This window comes from Anoplolepis gracilipes, chromosome 6 (assembly GCF_047496725.1).
Source record: "Anoplolepis gracilipes chromosome 6, ASM4749672v1, whole genome shotgun sequence".
Taxonomy (NCBI): domain Eukaryota; kingdom Metazoa; phylum Arthropoda; class Insecta; order Hymenoptera; family Formicidae; genus Anoplolepis; species Anoplolepis gracilipes.
The window spans coordinates 12,040,156-12,059,556 of NC_132975.1; the positions used below are offsets into that span (position 1 = coordinate 12,040,156).

The window sequence follows — 19,401 nt, forward strand, 5'->3', positions numbered from 1 at the left end:
ACAAGAGGACTGCTCGAACCGGTGTAATTAATGGCTTCATCAGTTCGTCCGCCGACTAATTAATTCGCCGTCTTGGACGTGTGTCACTTTCCCGGAAACTTCCTCTCGACTCTAATACAAGGGTTCGAATATTAATCAGTTAAGAGAAAAGAAAAGACTTGTATATGTGTTATCGAATACAATGATTAAAACACTCGTGTCAGTAAAGATTTTCTCACGTGCTACGTATTACAAGCTTGATATGCAACTTAAATATACTGTAAAATAATTTAAAATTACAAGGACGCATACTTTTTTACATTTTTTACATGGCTTATTATAAATTATTTTTTTTTTGTTTACATTTGAAATCAAGCCTTTATAAAGTATTTTAGAATCTTTATATACCTTAAATCTTTTTTCGATAATTTAAAATTGAGCTTTTTTTTGAAAAAAAAAGATATATATATAGTATATATATATATATATATATTTGATATTAAATGCATAATAAAAATTAACAAAAAATATCCTCTATGTGATATTTATCATAACATATTGGAATTTAAAAAAGATTTTCATAAATTAATCGTTTGATGATGCTTTCACGAGTAAAACAACCACGGCATTATTTAATCGCGTAATTATTAATTGGTTAGATGTTTCAATATAAAACGAAAAATATCGAGCATATGTCAGTACAGAATTCACGCGAGGCGATAATTTGCGAAACTCATTAGCACGTTATCAATCCAATTTAAAATTTCTCTCTCTCTCTCTCTCTCTCTCTCATTCACTCACTCACTCACTCACTCACTCACTCACTCACTCACTCACTCACTTACTCACACACTTACTCACACACACACACACACACACACACACACACACACACACACACACACACAATCTCACTAAATTTCCCAATGCTAAGCATATGCGTTATTATGCATTATGCATATGTTTCTAGTCGTGCTTCAATGCACCATTACATCCTAACGACCATGATTCACAAAGATACCCATCTCAGAGAGGAAGAGAGAGAGAGAGAGAGAAAGAGAGAGAGAGGGAGGGAGAGAAAGCGAGAGGAGATATATCTAAGAGCTACGAAAATTAGAAGCGAAAATGAAATTTGAAGAAAACATTAGTTATTCCAATCTTAAATATCGATCTATTTTATAATCACTAAGAATTGAATTTTAAAGATATAAATAAAAAATGAAATCATATTCTTGAGAATTAATTTCAAGTCGATTTTCTTAAAAGCATACAATCTTTTTTTTAATATTTATAATATTGAAAATTTAACACAACACACACAATTGTGGAAAATTAATGTGTAGCAAAATTACCGAGATAAAAAGAAATCGAAAATAAAGTGCGCGACTATCAATATATATTTTTGCATATATATTATCGAGCTTTACTAAAATTCTGATCCCTTTGGGGAACCGTCGCCTATGCTTGATCCTTAAATTTATCATCGTTCGTTCCGCCTTCTCGGACGTATGTCAATATCATATTTTTTAGATACGTTCAAGGTAAAATCGCGGCGTGTGTTAAAGGAAAATCCACCGTTTTCCTGAAATGAGACGGGGGCCGAGAATGATTCGACAAAGTGGAAAAGGGGATCAACGAGAGGAAGGGAGGAGGGGAAGTTACTTGGGAAGGTTACGATAATCCGTCGAGCTCATCGTGTAATTTCCCATAAGGCGGAGGCTTGTACTTCTCCTTCACCCAAACTTTGGGTAAAGTATATTTTGCCACCCTCAGTGTCTACGTCGATTCCTCTATCTCCCTCACTCCTGCTTTTCTTCTCATCATTTACATCCTCTCGAACTTGTATGACGGGCAACAACAATTTTCATTTTTTATGTCTTAATCTTTTTTCTTTCGTTTTAATTTAGTGTTTTATTACAAGCCTTTTGCATTTTTTCCCACTTGATTTTAATGTATGTATTTTTTATTAATTTATTTTTCAACGTCCTTTCTCATTTTGTGCCTGTCTCATCAGGATGAGTTTCGAGCGGTGCAGTTTTGCGCGTGTCGCGAGGCTTAATTAGGCTAATGGATATCCGTAATTGATGCAACGAGACTGTCCACTCGAGTGCTGAATTACGCCTGCCACCAGCCCCGCCGCGCCGTGATATAATTCGTCCTCTCGGCGCGAACCCCGTCTGGTCTAGTGAATTTTTCGGCCACGCGCGGCAGTAATCTTAGGCTGCGTTATATTCAGAATTTATCTTGTCTTGTGAGTTAAAAAAGTTGCATACAATATAATGAGAGAAAAAAAAACAATTTCTATCGTGGATCGAACCTAGAAAGTAATGTCGACAATTAAAAAATATAAAGCGTTAAAAGAAAGAAGGTAAATAATCTTGAGATCCTTCGAATTCTTTAATCTTTAATCTTTCTCATAGTTATACGAAAGTGGAATAATTTGGAATATTAATTAATCTTCTTACAATTTTCCGTAGGACGTAATATGCAAAATGAAATACTGAAATAACAATCCTAGCGAACTTTAGCAAGGAAACTCTATATCGAAAGATTCTATAGTCTCAAAAACTCGTATTAAGATTCGCGACAACGGGAAGAGATTAAGATTAACGAGTCTACAATACGCGAGTGGAATGGAGCGGAATGGAAAAATATCAACGTTGAAGCGATATTTTTATGTCGATTATCGCATTAATAACGCGCGAGAGATAACGTCGCTCGTTTTACGTTTCTCATCTCTTTTTCTGACAGCGGACACGAGCGCGTAAAAATTGCGATGCATTTCTCTTTGCTACGGCCTTCAGTGCGAAACCGCCAGCGTTGCGAAAACGCGCGGTCTGAAATATTAAACCGCGCTAAAAGCCTAAAGTTAAACATCGCGCCCGATTAATTACAAAAACATGACCGCGGGCGTAGAAGCGTCCGAGTCGTGGCCGCTTCTCGGTATCTCTACGTTGCGTATTTTTCGTGCGAGAGCTTTGCCTTCCGTTTCCGTCGACATATCGTGCCGGCGAAGGTCGGCAGCGGAAGAGTGGGAATAGGACGCGAGAGAATAGGACAGAACGCGACAGGACACGGGACGACGCTGTATTCGGTTTCGCGAAATGCAACGGAGGTACATTAAAGCGCGCGTTCCTTTGGTCAGGAATATAATAGAATTTCCCGAGAAGAGGAAACATGGAGAAGATTACAGCTGACCGCTAGTCTAAGAGAACAAGCTCGTCCTTTATCCTGATTCAGGATTTAATTAGAGGATCGCCTTTGATCGAATATCTATTCGAAGAAAATATCAATGTTGATTGTTACTTCTGGAAATCATAGATTTTTATAAACTTTTATAAAGTCAGTATTAATTAAAATATTACAGACATCGACATTAGATCTCTTTTCATCAAAAGAAATATTCTTCTAGATTTTCTAGCAAAATTAAGTTTTATCACACGTTGAATGCTGATTAAATATAATTTCATTTTAATCGAAAGATTATTAACTTTGTCGCAAATGTTACAAGTCGACGTCGGTCTGTGGCCGATGTTGCTGAATGTAAAGATACATTTGTAGGTACATTTACGCAGTACTGGAACGTGTTTTGTCGAGCGCGATAAAAAGTTGGCGCGGTAGATACGCTCTAATGCCGCTCGCGAGCGGGAGAAATATAATAGAATCTATGACGCGTAAAGCGCAACCCCTCGTCTTACGGACTGCGCGCGGCGACAGATAAGCGCACTACACCATCACCGTTACCGCCACCGTTTCTCCTATGCAACGAATAGGCTAAGTCACTCTCTCGGCGGCACTCGCGAAATCGATAACGAGCCTCGCCCGCCGTCGTCATGCCGAGCAGACCGACGGGCGAGAAACCGCGTCGTCGAGGTTTCTCGAGACCCGGAATTAACTATTCTGATTACATAAATTTGCCTCTCTCGTGAAGTGTGAAAGAATAAAAGAAATAAAAAACCAGATTTTCTCGAAAATTAATCATACATTTGTCCACAGATGTATCGTTGCAATAAAAGTAGATTTTTCAAGAGAGAAAGGCAATTCGAAATATTTATTTTAAAAAAATATTAAACGTAATATTTATATATAAATTTGTATAAATATCTTAATTAATATTTGTCTCTCTATAAATAGTTGTTTAAAAGTACGAAAAATGGAAATAGAAAAACATTTCTTTATACGAACATGCATGAGTAATGAGGAATGTGCACGCGCAATCGGCACAGCAGAGAAATTATCACAAAGAGGTACACGTGGAAATATAATTATAAGAAACTGTGACTATAGAAATATAAAGGAATAAGTCCACAATTTGAGCTTCATAGCTACAATGCGGATATTATCTCGCGTCTTGCAGGACAGGAGCTTGCCATTAAATGCAATGTAATAGACAAAACAGTCTCCTTAAGAACTCTTATCTTTGCCCGTATTCCACTATTACGAGACGCAAGCATTTGCGGAATTTATTTTTAATCGGATCGCTGCCGACGCGACGGAGGGAGAATAAAAAGATCCTCCTATTGGCCGCGCTTTCCCTCCTTCTGCCTGTTATTTTTGCAACGTTCGAAAATTCCCTGGACTGTACCGCGGTTACCTATCTAACCGATGGGGCATGGGGGATAATGTTCCCTCCCCCTCTCCCTTCCTCCTCCCGAAGTTTTCCAACATTGTTTATCGCGGTTGCCGCGAGAGAATAATCGATTAAGGGAAACCCCCGATCTCGCTCTCTTTTTCTCCATCCCTCCCCCGGAAACTTTCGTCCTTCCGGCTAACGCCAAATTACTGGTTTCGCCCGGGCCGCATCTGAATGGAGGCTGACAGCACTTCGCAGCTAACGTGCACTCAACTACTTAATAATGTAACAGTCAGCCAACCACTATGCGCCCATTATGTTTCCATGCACGTTGCACAAGAACCCAGAGGTAACAGCCTGCCGGTGGTTGTAATATAGGATTCACATCCTGTATCGCGTTGCATCGCTGTGTTTGTGTATGGCACCGCATCGAGAGAAGAGAGTTAGAGGGAAAGGGATAAGGGAAGAAACGGGAGAGAAAGAAAGGGATAAACAGAAAGAGAGAGAAAGAGAGAGAAAGAGAGAGAGAGAGAGAAATTTATTATGTTCTAAGATAAATCCTTCAAGAGCAAAAAGCAAAACGCAACTGCTGTATACATATACAGAAGTGAGTCGGCAGTTATAAGGTAATAATAGAGAATACAATATGTATCTACATAACAAATAAACGTGTCGGAACAAGAGAATATAAATTACAGTTATGATAGAAATTATAAAGACTCAATGTGAATATATATATATATATATATATATATATATATATATATATAGAAAGAAACACACAAAAGTTATATAAATAGTTATGTAAATAGTTGATTTCCTTCTCTTTCTTTTACACGCCCAACACACTTGCGCGCGTATACTGTCATTTATTATGTAATTGAAACTCTATGTATTATGTAGATTTATATTTAGTCGAAACATTTTCGAAATAGTCTCGAAACATGTTTATTTTTTTAAACCCCTCTTTGTGGAAAACGCAAGAAGCGTAAATTCTCTCTGTCTGTAAAGCATTTTCTTTTTTTTTTTTTTTTTTTTTATATGCTTCTTTCTTTCTACTTTTTCTTATCCGCGAATAAGCCAAGTACACAGTGTTCCGTTCACTTTTCTCAAGCTATTTTTAATCTGTTAAATAATGTGCCGCGATTATTTGCGCAGAGTATTGCACACGGCATACTCGAGCCCCGACGTTTACTCCTTCTTAAAACATGCTTTATCAGGTCTTTCCGGCCTTTTTGCAACGTGTACGTGACGTCTCGCGTCTGTCGGCTTTCCTTTGATATCACAGTGTTCGAGATCTCTTTAATCCAGAAACGCGATATGTTACCTAACAGCGTTTTAAATTTCGTTTAAAAACTTTGGTCAAACGTGACATTGTCAAGAAAACACGACAGTACGCGGGTTTATAATGTTGTTTAAATTTAATCAACACACCATCTTTTTTACAATTTACTCTTTTATAAAATTTTGTCTACCTAATTCATTATTACTCTCGACTCTTTATAAATGTCATTTAAATTTTCCATACAGCGCGATTTTAATTTTTAATTTCTGATTTGATAAAACCTGCGAGATTTAGAACGTGAAGTCAAGCTTCTTAAATAATGCAAGGTAAAGTCGACGTGCTTTTACCTTAGTTATACCTTAATTACGTGTTTGCGGTTAAAGGAGACCAAGGTTGTGCATATAAACACTAACGGGAACAGTTGTCACGATAGAAAAGTAGAATAAGACTCTAGATCGCGACCTGAACATGCTAATTTATCCTGATTGCAGTTTCTATACAGACTTTGGTGTGGTATCGCATTTATTTTTCATCGTGTCGTCTTCGTTTGGATTGAGACATTAACGATGTATACACGGTTGTTACCCGCGAACGATTTTAATATCGAATGACCATACAAAGGCTGTTCATCACCGCCTTTTCTGTTAACGTCTAATTCTTTGCCGAACATATATTAGAACTTTTTAGTTATATATTGCATTCTAGCATTTTAACAAAATAATATTTGAAACTGAAAAGATTTTAAAGATATATCTTCAAAAATGATATAGCTTTACTTCTAGACAGAAGCTTAGATGAATTTTCCTCGTAAAATTTAATTTATAATTTGATCATCGAGAGAATTTGATACTGAAGATTACAAATTAGACAGATGAGTACCTTTGGGCAGGGAAAGTCGATTATATTACAGCCGTTACAGAGAAACTTTATGGATAAACGAAATCAATGAAGTTGTAAGGTATCGCTCGCGATGTTTCAATTGTAACAAGGTTACATCGATCGGTTATGAAATAAACGTGAATGCTGGTTGTATCAGACGTCAAAACTCGCATTGGCGCGTTGAACGGAAGCGTCTGTTGCCGATCACTTTCGTCTAATCGGAAACTGATCTTAAAACTCGCATCGTCGCATTTGGCCGTATACGGAAATTTGAACGCTTTATCATAGCGCGATAAAAATTCGACGATAAATGTTAGTCGAACGTTTCGAAATAAAAACCTACACGTTTCGAGATTTCTATGCTTGTTGCAAAAGTGGATACGTATCTGAGTTACTGAATGTTTCTCGGCGATAAACGTTATAGCCGAAATAATAAAATTCAGTCTGATAATATCGGCGTGAAACGCGCGTTCCGACGAGGATATTGTCCTCCGAGAAGAACAGCGTGCGATTTAACGCGCGTTCTTCTCGCGAGGGGATAAACGGGGATTCTCGATAACTCGCCGATTACCCGGACGGAACGTTTTACGAAGCGCATTACGCGACATAGTGGGCGACTAGAAAGGGGATAATCTCGATTATCGACGCAGCGTTCGCTGGAAATTATGATCCTCGCAATCTGTCGTCGCGAATTTCGATCGGACGTGAAGGGACTTGTGAATACAATTTTATTCACTTAATACATGATTAAATTACTTCATATATGTAATTTGATTGAGTTTATCCATCTGCTTAAGAATTAATTTTGTCGAATTAGAAAAGTCTTATCTTTAATTATTCTCAAATTACATTTATGAAATAATTTAATCATATATCAAGCGGATCGAATTATATTTACAAGTTCCTTTTACATCTGATTAAAATTCGCGAATAATTATATTATCGGAATAATTATCGAAATGTATATCTTAAAATCTGTTCGTCGAATGATGGAAGAAAGATGAATATTAAATGCGAATGTTTAAATAAGTTCCTTAAAAATTATTAATTAGAACAAACTAGCATGTTTTCTTAAAATGTTCTGACCAAATTATTCTTTATCATTTGTCAAATTTTGATTTAATCAAAAAATTAAAGGATTAAATTTACATTTATTTCCCTACTTTTTAATATATTTAATCGAAAAATGGAATAACTTTATTATAGTTAAGAAAAAAGAAATATCATTCTTCAATCTCCCCATTTATAATTTTATCGCATTTTAAAGAGAATTGCAAAATTGTGGAGCAGAAAGTTTCTTTGCGTCCTTTCTAGCTTTATTCAAAGTGTTCATCCAATTCGAATTTACTCGAAAATATAATTCATTTTAGAATTCTTTTCCTTTCTTTTAAACATACGGGACGTAATGGGGTCGACCATAATCGGGTCGGCCGTGCTGCCGGTGAATTTCGCGCTTAAAATTACACGAATCCGGATAATGAGTCGCTTTTTTCTACGACGGAACAGTGGCGGTAAAACGGTACGCTCGTTTAAGCGCGGTACTTGAAATTTATCACTCGGCGATTCTTGCGTAGATAAATGGACAGTAAATCGCGGTATCGCAGCCCGCGCGCGACATGAGCGCGTTTCTCTTTCGCCGTCGTCCGATATCGCGAATTGGTTCAAACCGTACCGAAACTTTTTTTTTTTTTTTTCAGATACGTGTAAAAAAAAAGGGAGAATTAGAGAGATACACACTCGCCAGCTCGCAATGAGCGATCGGGGAGAGGTGATGGGGAAGGGGCGGGAAATGAAGCACGTGTGAACGCTGCGCGCGGCATAAAATTCGGGGCTCCCCCGTATGGTGTATGTAAATTGCGTGCAGCGCGCGCGACGCGCATGAATTTAACTGCCGCCGCATGTAAATTCACAGCGCCGGTGCATGTAAATTTTATTGCAATCAGCTATTGTAAACAGGATTACTGCGCGGATGCGACGCCGAAACCGACGAGATCGAGCCGGCTAGTCGATAGAATCGTACGAATATTTAGGATTCGAGGACATCTGGCCGCTAATAGGCAGGGGATGCTTTGTTGCTATCGAATTTAAGTATCGATAACTGAGAAGCAACGCCGAATAGAAAATATCGATATTCTGCGAAGTAAATACATTAACGATCTCTTATAGTTTAATTCTGATATGTGCCTCATATCAGTTTTATTACACAGCATATATACTAATTAGAGATTGATTTTTATTATTCGCAATTTTACATTTCCTTTATTCTTTTCTCGTTACATATTACAAGCTATGTATCGACGCTAAAAAGTATAAAAATATTTTTAGAAAGATATCGGGTAATATATAAATTTTCACTATTTAATAGAAAATGAGGAAAATTATCTCATTAAATTTAATTCTATTCCAAGGTTAGGTCATGCAATCTAAAATGCAACTTGAATAAATCTCTCTGGGCATTGTCTTCCTTGTCTCTCGCATCAGTTGTGGTAACGTGCGGACTCTCGAAATAAGAGCGGAACTACTGCGTGTTTAATTTCGCGCAGTTGCGTTGCAAATTCAGTCGCCGGCGGTTCGCAGATTGCGCTTGCAAATATTTGTGCACCACGTACATTGAGCATTTTATCGGTGCTGATATTAAATAGCGAATATTAATTAGAAGAGAGAGAGAGAGAGAGAGAAAGATATCGAAATCGCAAACAAAAATGAAAGCGAAAGTTATAGTTTGTTTGTATAGTATAGTTTGTTTTATAATTTTTTAAAAATTACTACTTGAATTTTACAATAAAATACAGAAAATATTTGAATATGTGTGTTATATGTTTAAATTAAACATAGATTAAAAGAGAGAATGTAACTTTCATTTTTATATCATATCCCAGTATATACCTGCTATAAAGTTTTTGTGCGGTTTTTAATTATGCAGAACGGATTTCTGACGAACAAAAATTTTTTATCCTGCAGGGAAGAGATCTAGGTTTTTTTTTTATATCTGCATAAGTGTTTACGTATTCTGTTTTCTTCTGTAGTTGTAAACTGTGACACTAATTACATTCGTGTTTTATTAATATTTGCCCCAATAGTAATTCTGATCCATATAAATACATATCTGGACAAATGGAATTATTCCCGAGCTTACGATCTTTGGTTTCAAAGTGCTTTCGTGGATTGGCAAAAATCTTTTGCTCGAGCTCTCACTCGTCGTCGTTACTGATGCTGTTGTACATGTTTCCGAGCCTCGGTATTCAAAGCGCGCAATACGTAAGCGAAGCATGTAATCGACTATCTGTAAATCCTCTACAACTATCGGTAAATCCTCAGCGACGAATCTATCGCAGATTTTCTCCCTCTCTCTACCTCTATCTTTCTCCATTTATCTATATATCTCTATTTCTTTTTCACGGTTGTCGCCGAATTTCGACTTTGTATTTACTGAACTGTGTATTATAACCAGCAGAGTAAGTCGCTTTAGTTGTTGGCGTATCATCCCGTATATACATATCCGGCGGCGTAAAACCCAATAGAATTCACAGTCGGTCCCCGTTGGGATAGATGGGCAGAGAAGGAAGCGAATTTATTAAGTCCTACTAAATAATGCGTCGCGCCACGATACGCGGCCATATTTGCTACAGTTTTCATCGTAATTAACAAACAGCCGTGTTTATTTAAAATGTCATTTCTCAAAGATATGAAAAAAACTTGCTCCGGAAATAATAAACATATGGAAGAAATTTGTAATAAGAATCGCAATAAAATGCAAATCTTTTAGGAGCATTTAGGGGGATTGCAAAATTTGAATCCTTACATACTTCCGCGCCATTTACCAAAATACGATCGTTCTAATCTTACTAATCCAATTAGGCGAAACCAATTTGCGATACATAAGCGAAGATGGGGATGGGGAACATGGAACCATGGCCCTTTGGTCTAGCACGATTGGCCAGGTATAAGATCGAATCTCGAGAGATCGTGCGTCGCACAAATGCGAGAGGGACCGTCTCATAATAGAGAAACGACGAAAAGTCAATCGCGACGTTTACACGTCGACCGGCATGCGACGATATGGCCGATTCTAAAGGAGAATTCTTCGACGAGTCTTCTTCGGTGATAAAGAGGATTTAGATCGATTTAAGATTCCAATTTCCGGAGTTTTTCGCGGGATGGGTCTTCCCTTCTTGGCAACCCCCTCGAATACAACGTCGACGAAATCGGTGAAACGCTGCTGACATCTTGCATAGAAAAAGGGGTAAAACCGTGTTTTTCCAACTTTTCTATAATAGGTCTACTTTTTCTTGAGACATTTCAGTAAAATTTATAATCTTTTATATTCACGTGTGGGCGTAATATGATTAAATTAATTAATTTATTAAATAAAATTTATTCAAAATACATTTAAAAAATGACGTGTGACAACGGTATATTTGTTAAAATAATTTCAATAAAATTTAATTTTGATATTTATTCGAGAGATGAAATGAAAAGAACAATAAATAATGAATTATTGAATTTGTTTTCTTTATAAAATAATAAATAATGAATTATTTACTATTGCATAAGAGAGAGAGAGAGAGAGAGAGAGAGAGAGAGAGAGAGAGAGAGAGAGAGAGAGAGAGAGAAAAGAAACAAATTTAATTAAGATTATTTAAATAATAAAGGAGTTATTTATGAAATCAGTAATTTGTTGTTAAATTATATTTTCAAGATAGGTTTTGCGATAGGTTGATTTAAAAAATGCTGAGATAAAAGATAGTTAAAGTATAAACGGACATCGCTGATATCCTACTCGATTTAAAAAAAAAAAAAAAAAAAAAAAACAGTCATCTCTCTCGTTGCACGAATATTCAGTCACCTTTCTTTCTCTTTCTTTCTTAATCTTTAATCTTTTATCGTTTTCTAGTTTATCGCATTTCTAATCTGTTCTATTCTTTCTCGTCTTGCTGTTCTTTCACAATGAGAAGAACTGAGGGATTTTTATCCCCAACCGACGTTTACTTTTTGCTACTCCGCGCCATATCTCCGCGCGGAGATTGTAATTTTAATTCTGGCGGTTTTATACCTCTCGTGCGCCACATTGCGTTCGGAGACGCTTGTTTTATGCGTCTGTGTACGTTTGTGTGCGGATCTATGGTTCGTATATCACACGTGTGGCTAGCTCTTCGTCGAACACTTCTCCGTTTTTTTTTCTTCTCGCGATTTTCTTGCAGCTCGATGCGATCCTTATCCGTTGGGACGTTCGTAGTTCTTAGACGTTTTCCGGTAAGCGTTTCGCCTGCGTTGCAGTTGTAATTTTAATTCCTACGAGTCTCTTTCTTTGAATCTCTCCTTTTTATACAGCCAATTGTCCGTACAATTGCGTCGCGGTATTGATCGCTCGGGTTAAATTTCAGCAGTATTTACCTAGTTTTGTTTTTCCGCGATCCTTTCCAAACTCTCTTTTACGGATTCTCCATTTCCTTACCGTATTTCTTATCGTATCGGCACTCCATCTGGCTTTAGAGGTTACTTAGATTGCGGAAGATCGAGATTTAAGACAGCCAGATGGACACTACTGGTTCTCCCAGATCCTAGTCGGCTAGATCCGAATTACCAATCTTCGTTCTCATCGTTTCTTTTTTTGCCATCTTCTCTTCCCTTCGTATTTTCGCCCAGTCTTCCTATGCTTCCTATCTCTCTCTTTCTGTCTCTCTGTCGCGAAGTCTCTCATTTTGTTCTCCCTTTTACCCCTCCCCTCCCCTCACCTACCTACTTTTTGCCGCGTATCCCATCCGCTGGAATTCTAATTTTAATTCCGCGGCTTTTGGCTTTGCCTCGCCGCAGTCTATCCGTATAATCGTCCGCAAAATTAGATAGCGAACTAATCTTGTTTCAGCGTATTCTACAAAACGCACTTTGCACTATTATACTGAAGCAATTAAAAGGTTCTTAACTCTTATGGAAATGTATTTTATTTTAAGTCCAAAAATTGGAGCTATAAATTATGTTGGTCAACATTTATAAATTGGAAAAAGATAATATATTATGTTATTTATTATGTTTTATATTGTATTGTTTTAAGACACTATATTACTGTATGATTTTTTTAAAACATGGTTAGGTAATAGAATATTTAAATGTTACTGCAAATTAGTTTTTTGTTTTTAATTTTTGTCTTGATTAATGTAACGTATAATTTATGAAAAATTTGTGTGGCGAAAATTAGATATCACATATATCTATATAACGTCTACGATATGAATAATTTTCTAAAAATAACACAACCTTAACTTTATAAGATGATAAATTTAAAGAATGTAGAATCACACATCACACGTCCATGCGATAATATTTGTTTTAATAAGACTTTCAAAGTCCCTGCACCCCGTACTATATCCGAGGCGGCTTATGTGTTCATCTATCCACACATTCATACGCGTAATCTTGCTTTTATTCTGACAATGGGATATGTTCGCGACATACTTTCGAATCAGGTCGGATATTATGTGCACGATGCTTTATCCTATAACGAGCTATCCGGCTTTTAAGGTCTACTTAAATCGAGTAAGATCCAGATTTTAGCGAAGGGGGTACAAGAGCGAGTCGGCCACCACTAGTGCCCGGGGTTTGAGTGGATAGTCGAGTCGATCCAAATTACCAGCCTCGGCTTTCTTCCTCTTCTTTTTTTTCCCCTCTTTCATTCGTCGTCCCCTCACGCCACTCCATCCCCTTTATCTTCCACCACTTCTCTCGCCCATCTCCGTAGATATTCTTCTTTTCTTTTTACCCAACCCTCGTCTTCATTGTTGTCTTTCTTCTCCACCCTCGCCGGGTATATTCCTTTCACCCGTCCCCAGTAGGTAGCTTCCTCATTTTCATTTACTTTTTCTTTATTTACTTTTTTATATCTGCATTCTATCTCGTGTCCTTCTGACTGGTGTCGACCACCAGCAATGGCCACTGTGTATTCCGAGTATCGCGCTCGTAACCACCCGAGCACTCCAGGATTTTCGCATGGTTGAGATGAAGAGTTACGAGATCGTCGCATTTTTCTCGTTACATTGCGATGACGTGACTGGCCCTTCTCTAGACATCCAAGACTCTTCTCATTTATTAGACAGAGAAATAGAGGCATTCAGTTTTTATCCTGGGATTAAATTTAATAATGATTAGAAATGATATATAATATGACTCTTACAAAACTTGAAATACTTACGAATATTTAATTTTAAATTAAAACTGAATCGAAAAAAAACTTTGATCGAAGATAACTTAAAATAAGCTTTTAAGATTAACAGCGAGATATAAATGAAATAGATAGAAATTTTATTAAAAATCTAAATAACTGTTCTTACTTTTTTACGTAAATAATTTAATAACTGACATATCTAATATAAGTTGCACACAAATTATAAAAGAAAATATTACGAGAGATCACAGATTCACAGATTATATCGTTATCATCCTGTGTTTGACACGATAAAAAAAAATTCCCCAGATAGAATCTCGTGGTTTCAGCAACTGCTCTGGGATTATCTTTCGCAACTCACATTCGACACCCTAAATTACTTGTCACGATGTTTTTTCCGCGCGTGTCTTTTTTTCCCCTTTTTTTTGTCGATCTCCTTCGTTGATTGTTATTTGTGTTTTTCTGGGATTTCCTTCGACGCCCGCCACGATGTCGGCCTTCTTTTTTGCTGTCATCCTTCCTTAGCAGCCTCCGTTCGCTTTTTCTTTTGTCCAATTGCTATGTACATTTTTAGCGTCCAATCTCGTCCGGCTTTGATGCTCCTAAAGCTCTTTTCTCCTTATCTCTTGGTTCCTTTATCTAGCCTTCATCGAGCGAGAGTCTCATTTAAAAAATGCATTATTATCTGCGGATTATGTGTGTATATGTGTATGTGTATATATAAACTACGTTTTGCGTGTCGACGGCCTGTGCAAACGATAGAATTCAGAATTAAATATTTCTTCGACCAACTCAACCGTCCTTTTCCCTCCTTTGTCAATTCTTTATTCTCTCTTTGACCGTGATCTCCTTTCTCTTTTGCTATAATTTACTATTCTATTCTGCTTCTCTTTCGAGCACGTCGCCTTTGCTTACCATAAATTACTCTTTCGTTACCCTGGGCGCACTAATCGATCTCGCTCGCGCCTTTATCTTTCTACTGAAACTTTCGACGGCAGCCCCGTTCCATTCCTTTGCCTCTGCATCTTCTTTCAACCCCACTCTGTCGACGGCACGTCCATATTCCGCCTCTCCTGGATGGTCTGCGGTCCATCGAGTCTAAGATCCAGATCTCCGTGGAAATACCTTCGTCTAGAACCCTCCGGACTATCCCCGGCTCTTCACGATCTTTCGTTCTCTCGACCATCCCTTGCTTCTACGCTCTTCAGGCACTCGCTGCACTCTCGTCTTTCTTCCCCCTTTCACTCTACATCTCATCGTCGTTTCTTTTTCTTTCTCTTTCGGTTTTTTTTTTTCCATCTCGTTCACCCTCGGTCTCCGCCTTCTCGTAAGGAAGGTCGTAATTGGCCCTTCGGCCACGAGCGACCGCGGCGGAAAGCAGCCGACAGAGCGAACTCTCTGGATAGAGTAGGAAAGGATTGAGGGTTGTGCGGGATAGGGTAATAGCGGCGGCGGTAGCGGTAGCGAGAGAGATCCTCGGGAGTGTCTACCCTATATCACGGGGACTGCTAGGAAGTACAAGGGACACGGGGCTCTTCGTTCTATCCTCCTGGGAGCGAGCCGGCCATCCCGCTGCTCTGAACTTTACCCGGGGTGAGATATGCAGAAATTAAATATTCATTCGGGTTACCGGCCCCTCGGTCCCTATTTCTCCTTTCTCTCTCTCTCTCTCTCTCTCTCTCTCTCTCTCTCTCTCTCTCTCTCTCTCTCTCTCTTTCATTTTCCATTTTCTCACTCTCGCGTATGTATCGTCTCCCCCGACTCTTTTTCTTCTAACCCTTCCCGGAAGTAATGCTCTGGCTCGAAGCCAGTTCCGTCAAGCTTTTCGTGTTCGACATTCTTCATCTCGGCATCACGTGCATCGTAGAAAGATGTGGAGTGATGGTATGCACAAGTATATACGGGTGTCTTAAAAGTCGCTCATATTTTTTAAAAGGGGTAGGAATAAAAATGAGAAGGATGATAAAAAAATTTGACATTACAAACGATTGAGCAGCCAAGAATTTTGTCTGAAAATTATATAATTTCCTCACTGGCATCTTACATTTCATAGACTCTTGTTATTTGTGAAAATATTTAACATTGAGATGTATGCAGAAATTAACACTTAAATCCAACTCGGCCGCCAAACAGTCCGTCGATAATACTTTTGTGACATCCTGTGTACAATCCTTCTGTATCATCATCCTCGCATCCGTCACCCTCTCCTTCTCGTCTCGTTGTCCCGCTTTCTTTTCTCAGAATCCAAGGACCTGCACAGAATCGAGACCGTGGCGCGCATATTGCGCCAGAAACGTACCTGTTGAACCAGCCGCCGACTTCGATGAAATAATGACGAGTGGCTTATGCGCCGTCTGCAGCCATCGCCGGCGGCAGCGGGGGACGATAAGGGGTCGGGTGTGGAGACGGTGAAAGGGAGCGAGCGAGCGAGCGAGGAGGAGCAGGATGCAGACGTGCTGCGTTGTGCAATGTGCCTCGCGGCTTGCTCCCTCCTACTTCCTACTGTAACCGACAAAGTATTCTCCGTCAACGTAGAATTGGCGTGGTTCTCTCTACACTCTTCATCCTGAACACATTCTGCGGGATAAACGCGGCTACGGTTTCGAAGAGACGAAACGCGTCGTTTGGGATAAAAGGATTTGTTTTACTACGCCGCGGTGAAGAGGGGAGCGAAGACAGGGACGAGATTTGAATAACGTCGTGCCGTCGTACAACGATGAAACGCTAAATTGTCGGAATCGTGCGACCGATAATTTGCACCGCCGTCGACATCGTTGCGGTGTTTTATGGTTCGAATTGCTTTCTCGGCCGCCCCCGTCTACTTTCTAGAATATTCTACAACTCTAAATACATTCATAAATAAAAGTTTTCACTGAAGACCGAAGTGAGTGAAGGGAAAGAGAAATTAAAGTAATAGTTAAAAATTTAAAAGTTTAAAAAATGTATCAACACTATGAAAAAAATATGTACTAAAACAGTATTGTTCTTATAAAGATTTAAAAGTAATTGTTTAGTTTAAGTGACTAAATAAAATATTTATACAAATACAATCGCGATGTTTATTATGTTTATTTCAAATAAATATATAACATGTATCTAACCATGAATATATTCTCTGGTAAAAATTGATAACTATTTATACTTTTCTGCAATTATCATAATTAATATTCTATGATGACGAATTTTATTCAAAGCAACAGTGTGTGATTAAATAATTGCTTTGTGATTATTAAATATTGAGATTGAAACTCTATTGAAGATTTTTAGAAAAGATTAAAAAAATAAAAATTTCAGTAAGTCACGTCACATTTTCAAATTAAACTTCAGAGTTTTAACAAAACATGGTAATTTTAATAATAAACTTGCCAAATAAGGCTTTCAAAAATTTTAATTGAATTTTAGCAGCTTAAATGATCAGATATTTCTCGATATTTTTTTTTCTCAAATATACTTTAAATCTATAGTAAATGTACAGATTTTTGCGAAGAAAAAAAGATGGGGCTTATAATATTTCCTCACACAATTTATTTATATTCTTTTCAAACCTTTAACTATCAATGACTTGACGTTACAAAAACGAATGTGTCCATTGACTTTACGATGATTCGATACTACACTCTAGCGCTGCGAATGTTTCATAGATATAAAAATGCATGAGAAAATAAAATTCTTTTCGAATGTTCCGGCTTCTCGCCAGTGGCGGTAATATCTCGATTCCTATCCTACGGTGATCTCACGTACCTGTTTCATGACATCGTTTCAATGCCGGTTCGAGAAGTAACGATTTGTAGGAATGCGCGCTCTTTCCGCGTTTGTGATTCATCGTCGTCGATTCGTCATTTCCGTTTTATTGCGGTTACCACAAAAAAGTTATGTAAAAATAAGAATGTACTTGAAAAATGTATAGAATGTATAGAATGTTGAAACTTATCAGTTTGCGGGATAATTTTATCGCATTTATATTGTATTCCATTATAAATTTTCCTACGTTACCTAATAATGTATCGCGTTTTATCATTACTTTTTGCTTTAACTCATCTATTCTTTAAGATAATTACAAATTGATTTTATAATAAAGCTATTGATAATAAAGTGAATCAGAAGTTGTGACTGATTAAAGTTTAACTTCCAAGAAGTTTAAAATTTTGACGAAAAATGAATTTTTAATCCTCTAAGAAATTTATAGATAGTCGATGTAAAATGTAAAATGCGCTTATCTTATAATGAGAAGCTTTATAAAATACTGGAGAAAGACACATTAATCTTTTAAAATACATGAAATTGCCTAAAATTATCGACGTTTTGCATAAATTCTGCCCGATAACGAAAGGGTTAATAATTCGACAAGCTGACTTCGTGCTTCAACCGAGGTCATAACGGCCGGTGATCATGTCGCGCGTTTCACGGCGTGGTTTGAATTTTGACTTGAATGCGAGCCAATATGGGATACATAACTCCGCGCCGACCATTAGTTTCGCCTTTATGAGGCAAATGAACTATGCCCGCGCTTATAAGATCGTGGAGTTTACATTTTTAACAACGGAACACGTTCGTCTTCGACAGTGCATTGAGAATTTGCTTTGCGGCGAGCGAACGAGCGAGCGAGCGAAACCGCAACGATCGATTTCTCTGCATTTAGAAGAACGCTTTGTTTCGCAAGACAGATTGATTCAACCCTAGAGCGAGGTTCTGATTTGTAACAGTTGCACAAGGGTCGATTTGGCCATTGCAAATATATATTTTTCAACATTGAACAAAATATATATACTTATCTTGACAAAGAACTTATTTATAAAATTTTACTTATTAGAATTAAGAATTTTTAATTTATATATCTAAGTTATATTTATAAATGTTTTGAGTATAAAAGCTATTGTTTAAATAATGCGTTTAATAGAAGATTCAAATATTACACGAGAGAGACAGTTTAGTTTGCGATAGTGTTAGTAATATAGATAATTTCAGAGTTGGTAATAAAGGGAAATTCTCTCTCTCTCTCTCTCTCTGTTGCGTTACAATCGCTGTTGCACTCTATAATATCGATATATCGGTGTCCCAATGAGACCTTAGCATTGTCGACTACTACGACGCGGTTAAAGGTATTTCCCGTCGACAAGGGATGGACTTTAACTAGTTAAAGCCACTTTCAGTAAGAATCGCATTGCTGTAACCTCTTTACGGAATTACGACCCTTATGGAAAATTTCGAAGGAATTGACCGACGACGAACTGAAACTCGCTAAATTAATTTGCCGCAAGAGCGATACCGTCACCGACGCAATTATAAAATTATACAGTTGAGAAAATGATTAGTGTGCATCTTACCATTCAACTAATATTATTTGATTAAATTTATATATAGTATATATTTCTCGTAATAATTATTCAATAACTAATTATTACAATTGGATTTGATTTCAGAGCCATCATCAGAGACGAGGCGAACAACAGGAAACTCGCCAGGTAAATTTTCAAACCGTATTTAATTTTTTTTTCCTCTATTTTGTTATCAGTATCAAGAGAATGA

The 19,401-nt window shown here is 37.5% G+C and overlaps 1 protein-coding gene across 3 annotated transcripts in view; it reads left to right on the top strand.

Annotated features, from left to right (window-relative positions):
* The window catches only part of LOC140666848 (uncharacterized), a 199,769-nt gene that overhangs the window by 129,498 nt on the left and 50,870 nt on the right, over window positions 1–19,401 (top strand). For all 3 annotated transcript variants that reach the window (XM_072894390.1, XM_072894389.1, XM_072894391.1), the window contains one exon: window positions 19,296–19,337. In XM_072894390.1, the coding sequence (XP_072750491.1) occupies window positions 19,296–19,337 (42 nt within the window). The remainder of the gene's footprint in view (window positions 1–19,295; window positions 19,338–19,401) is intronic.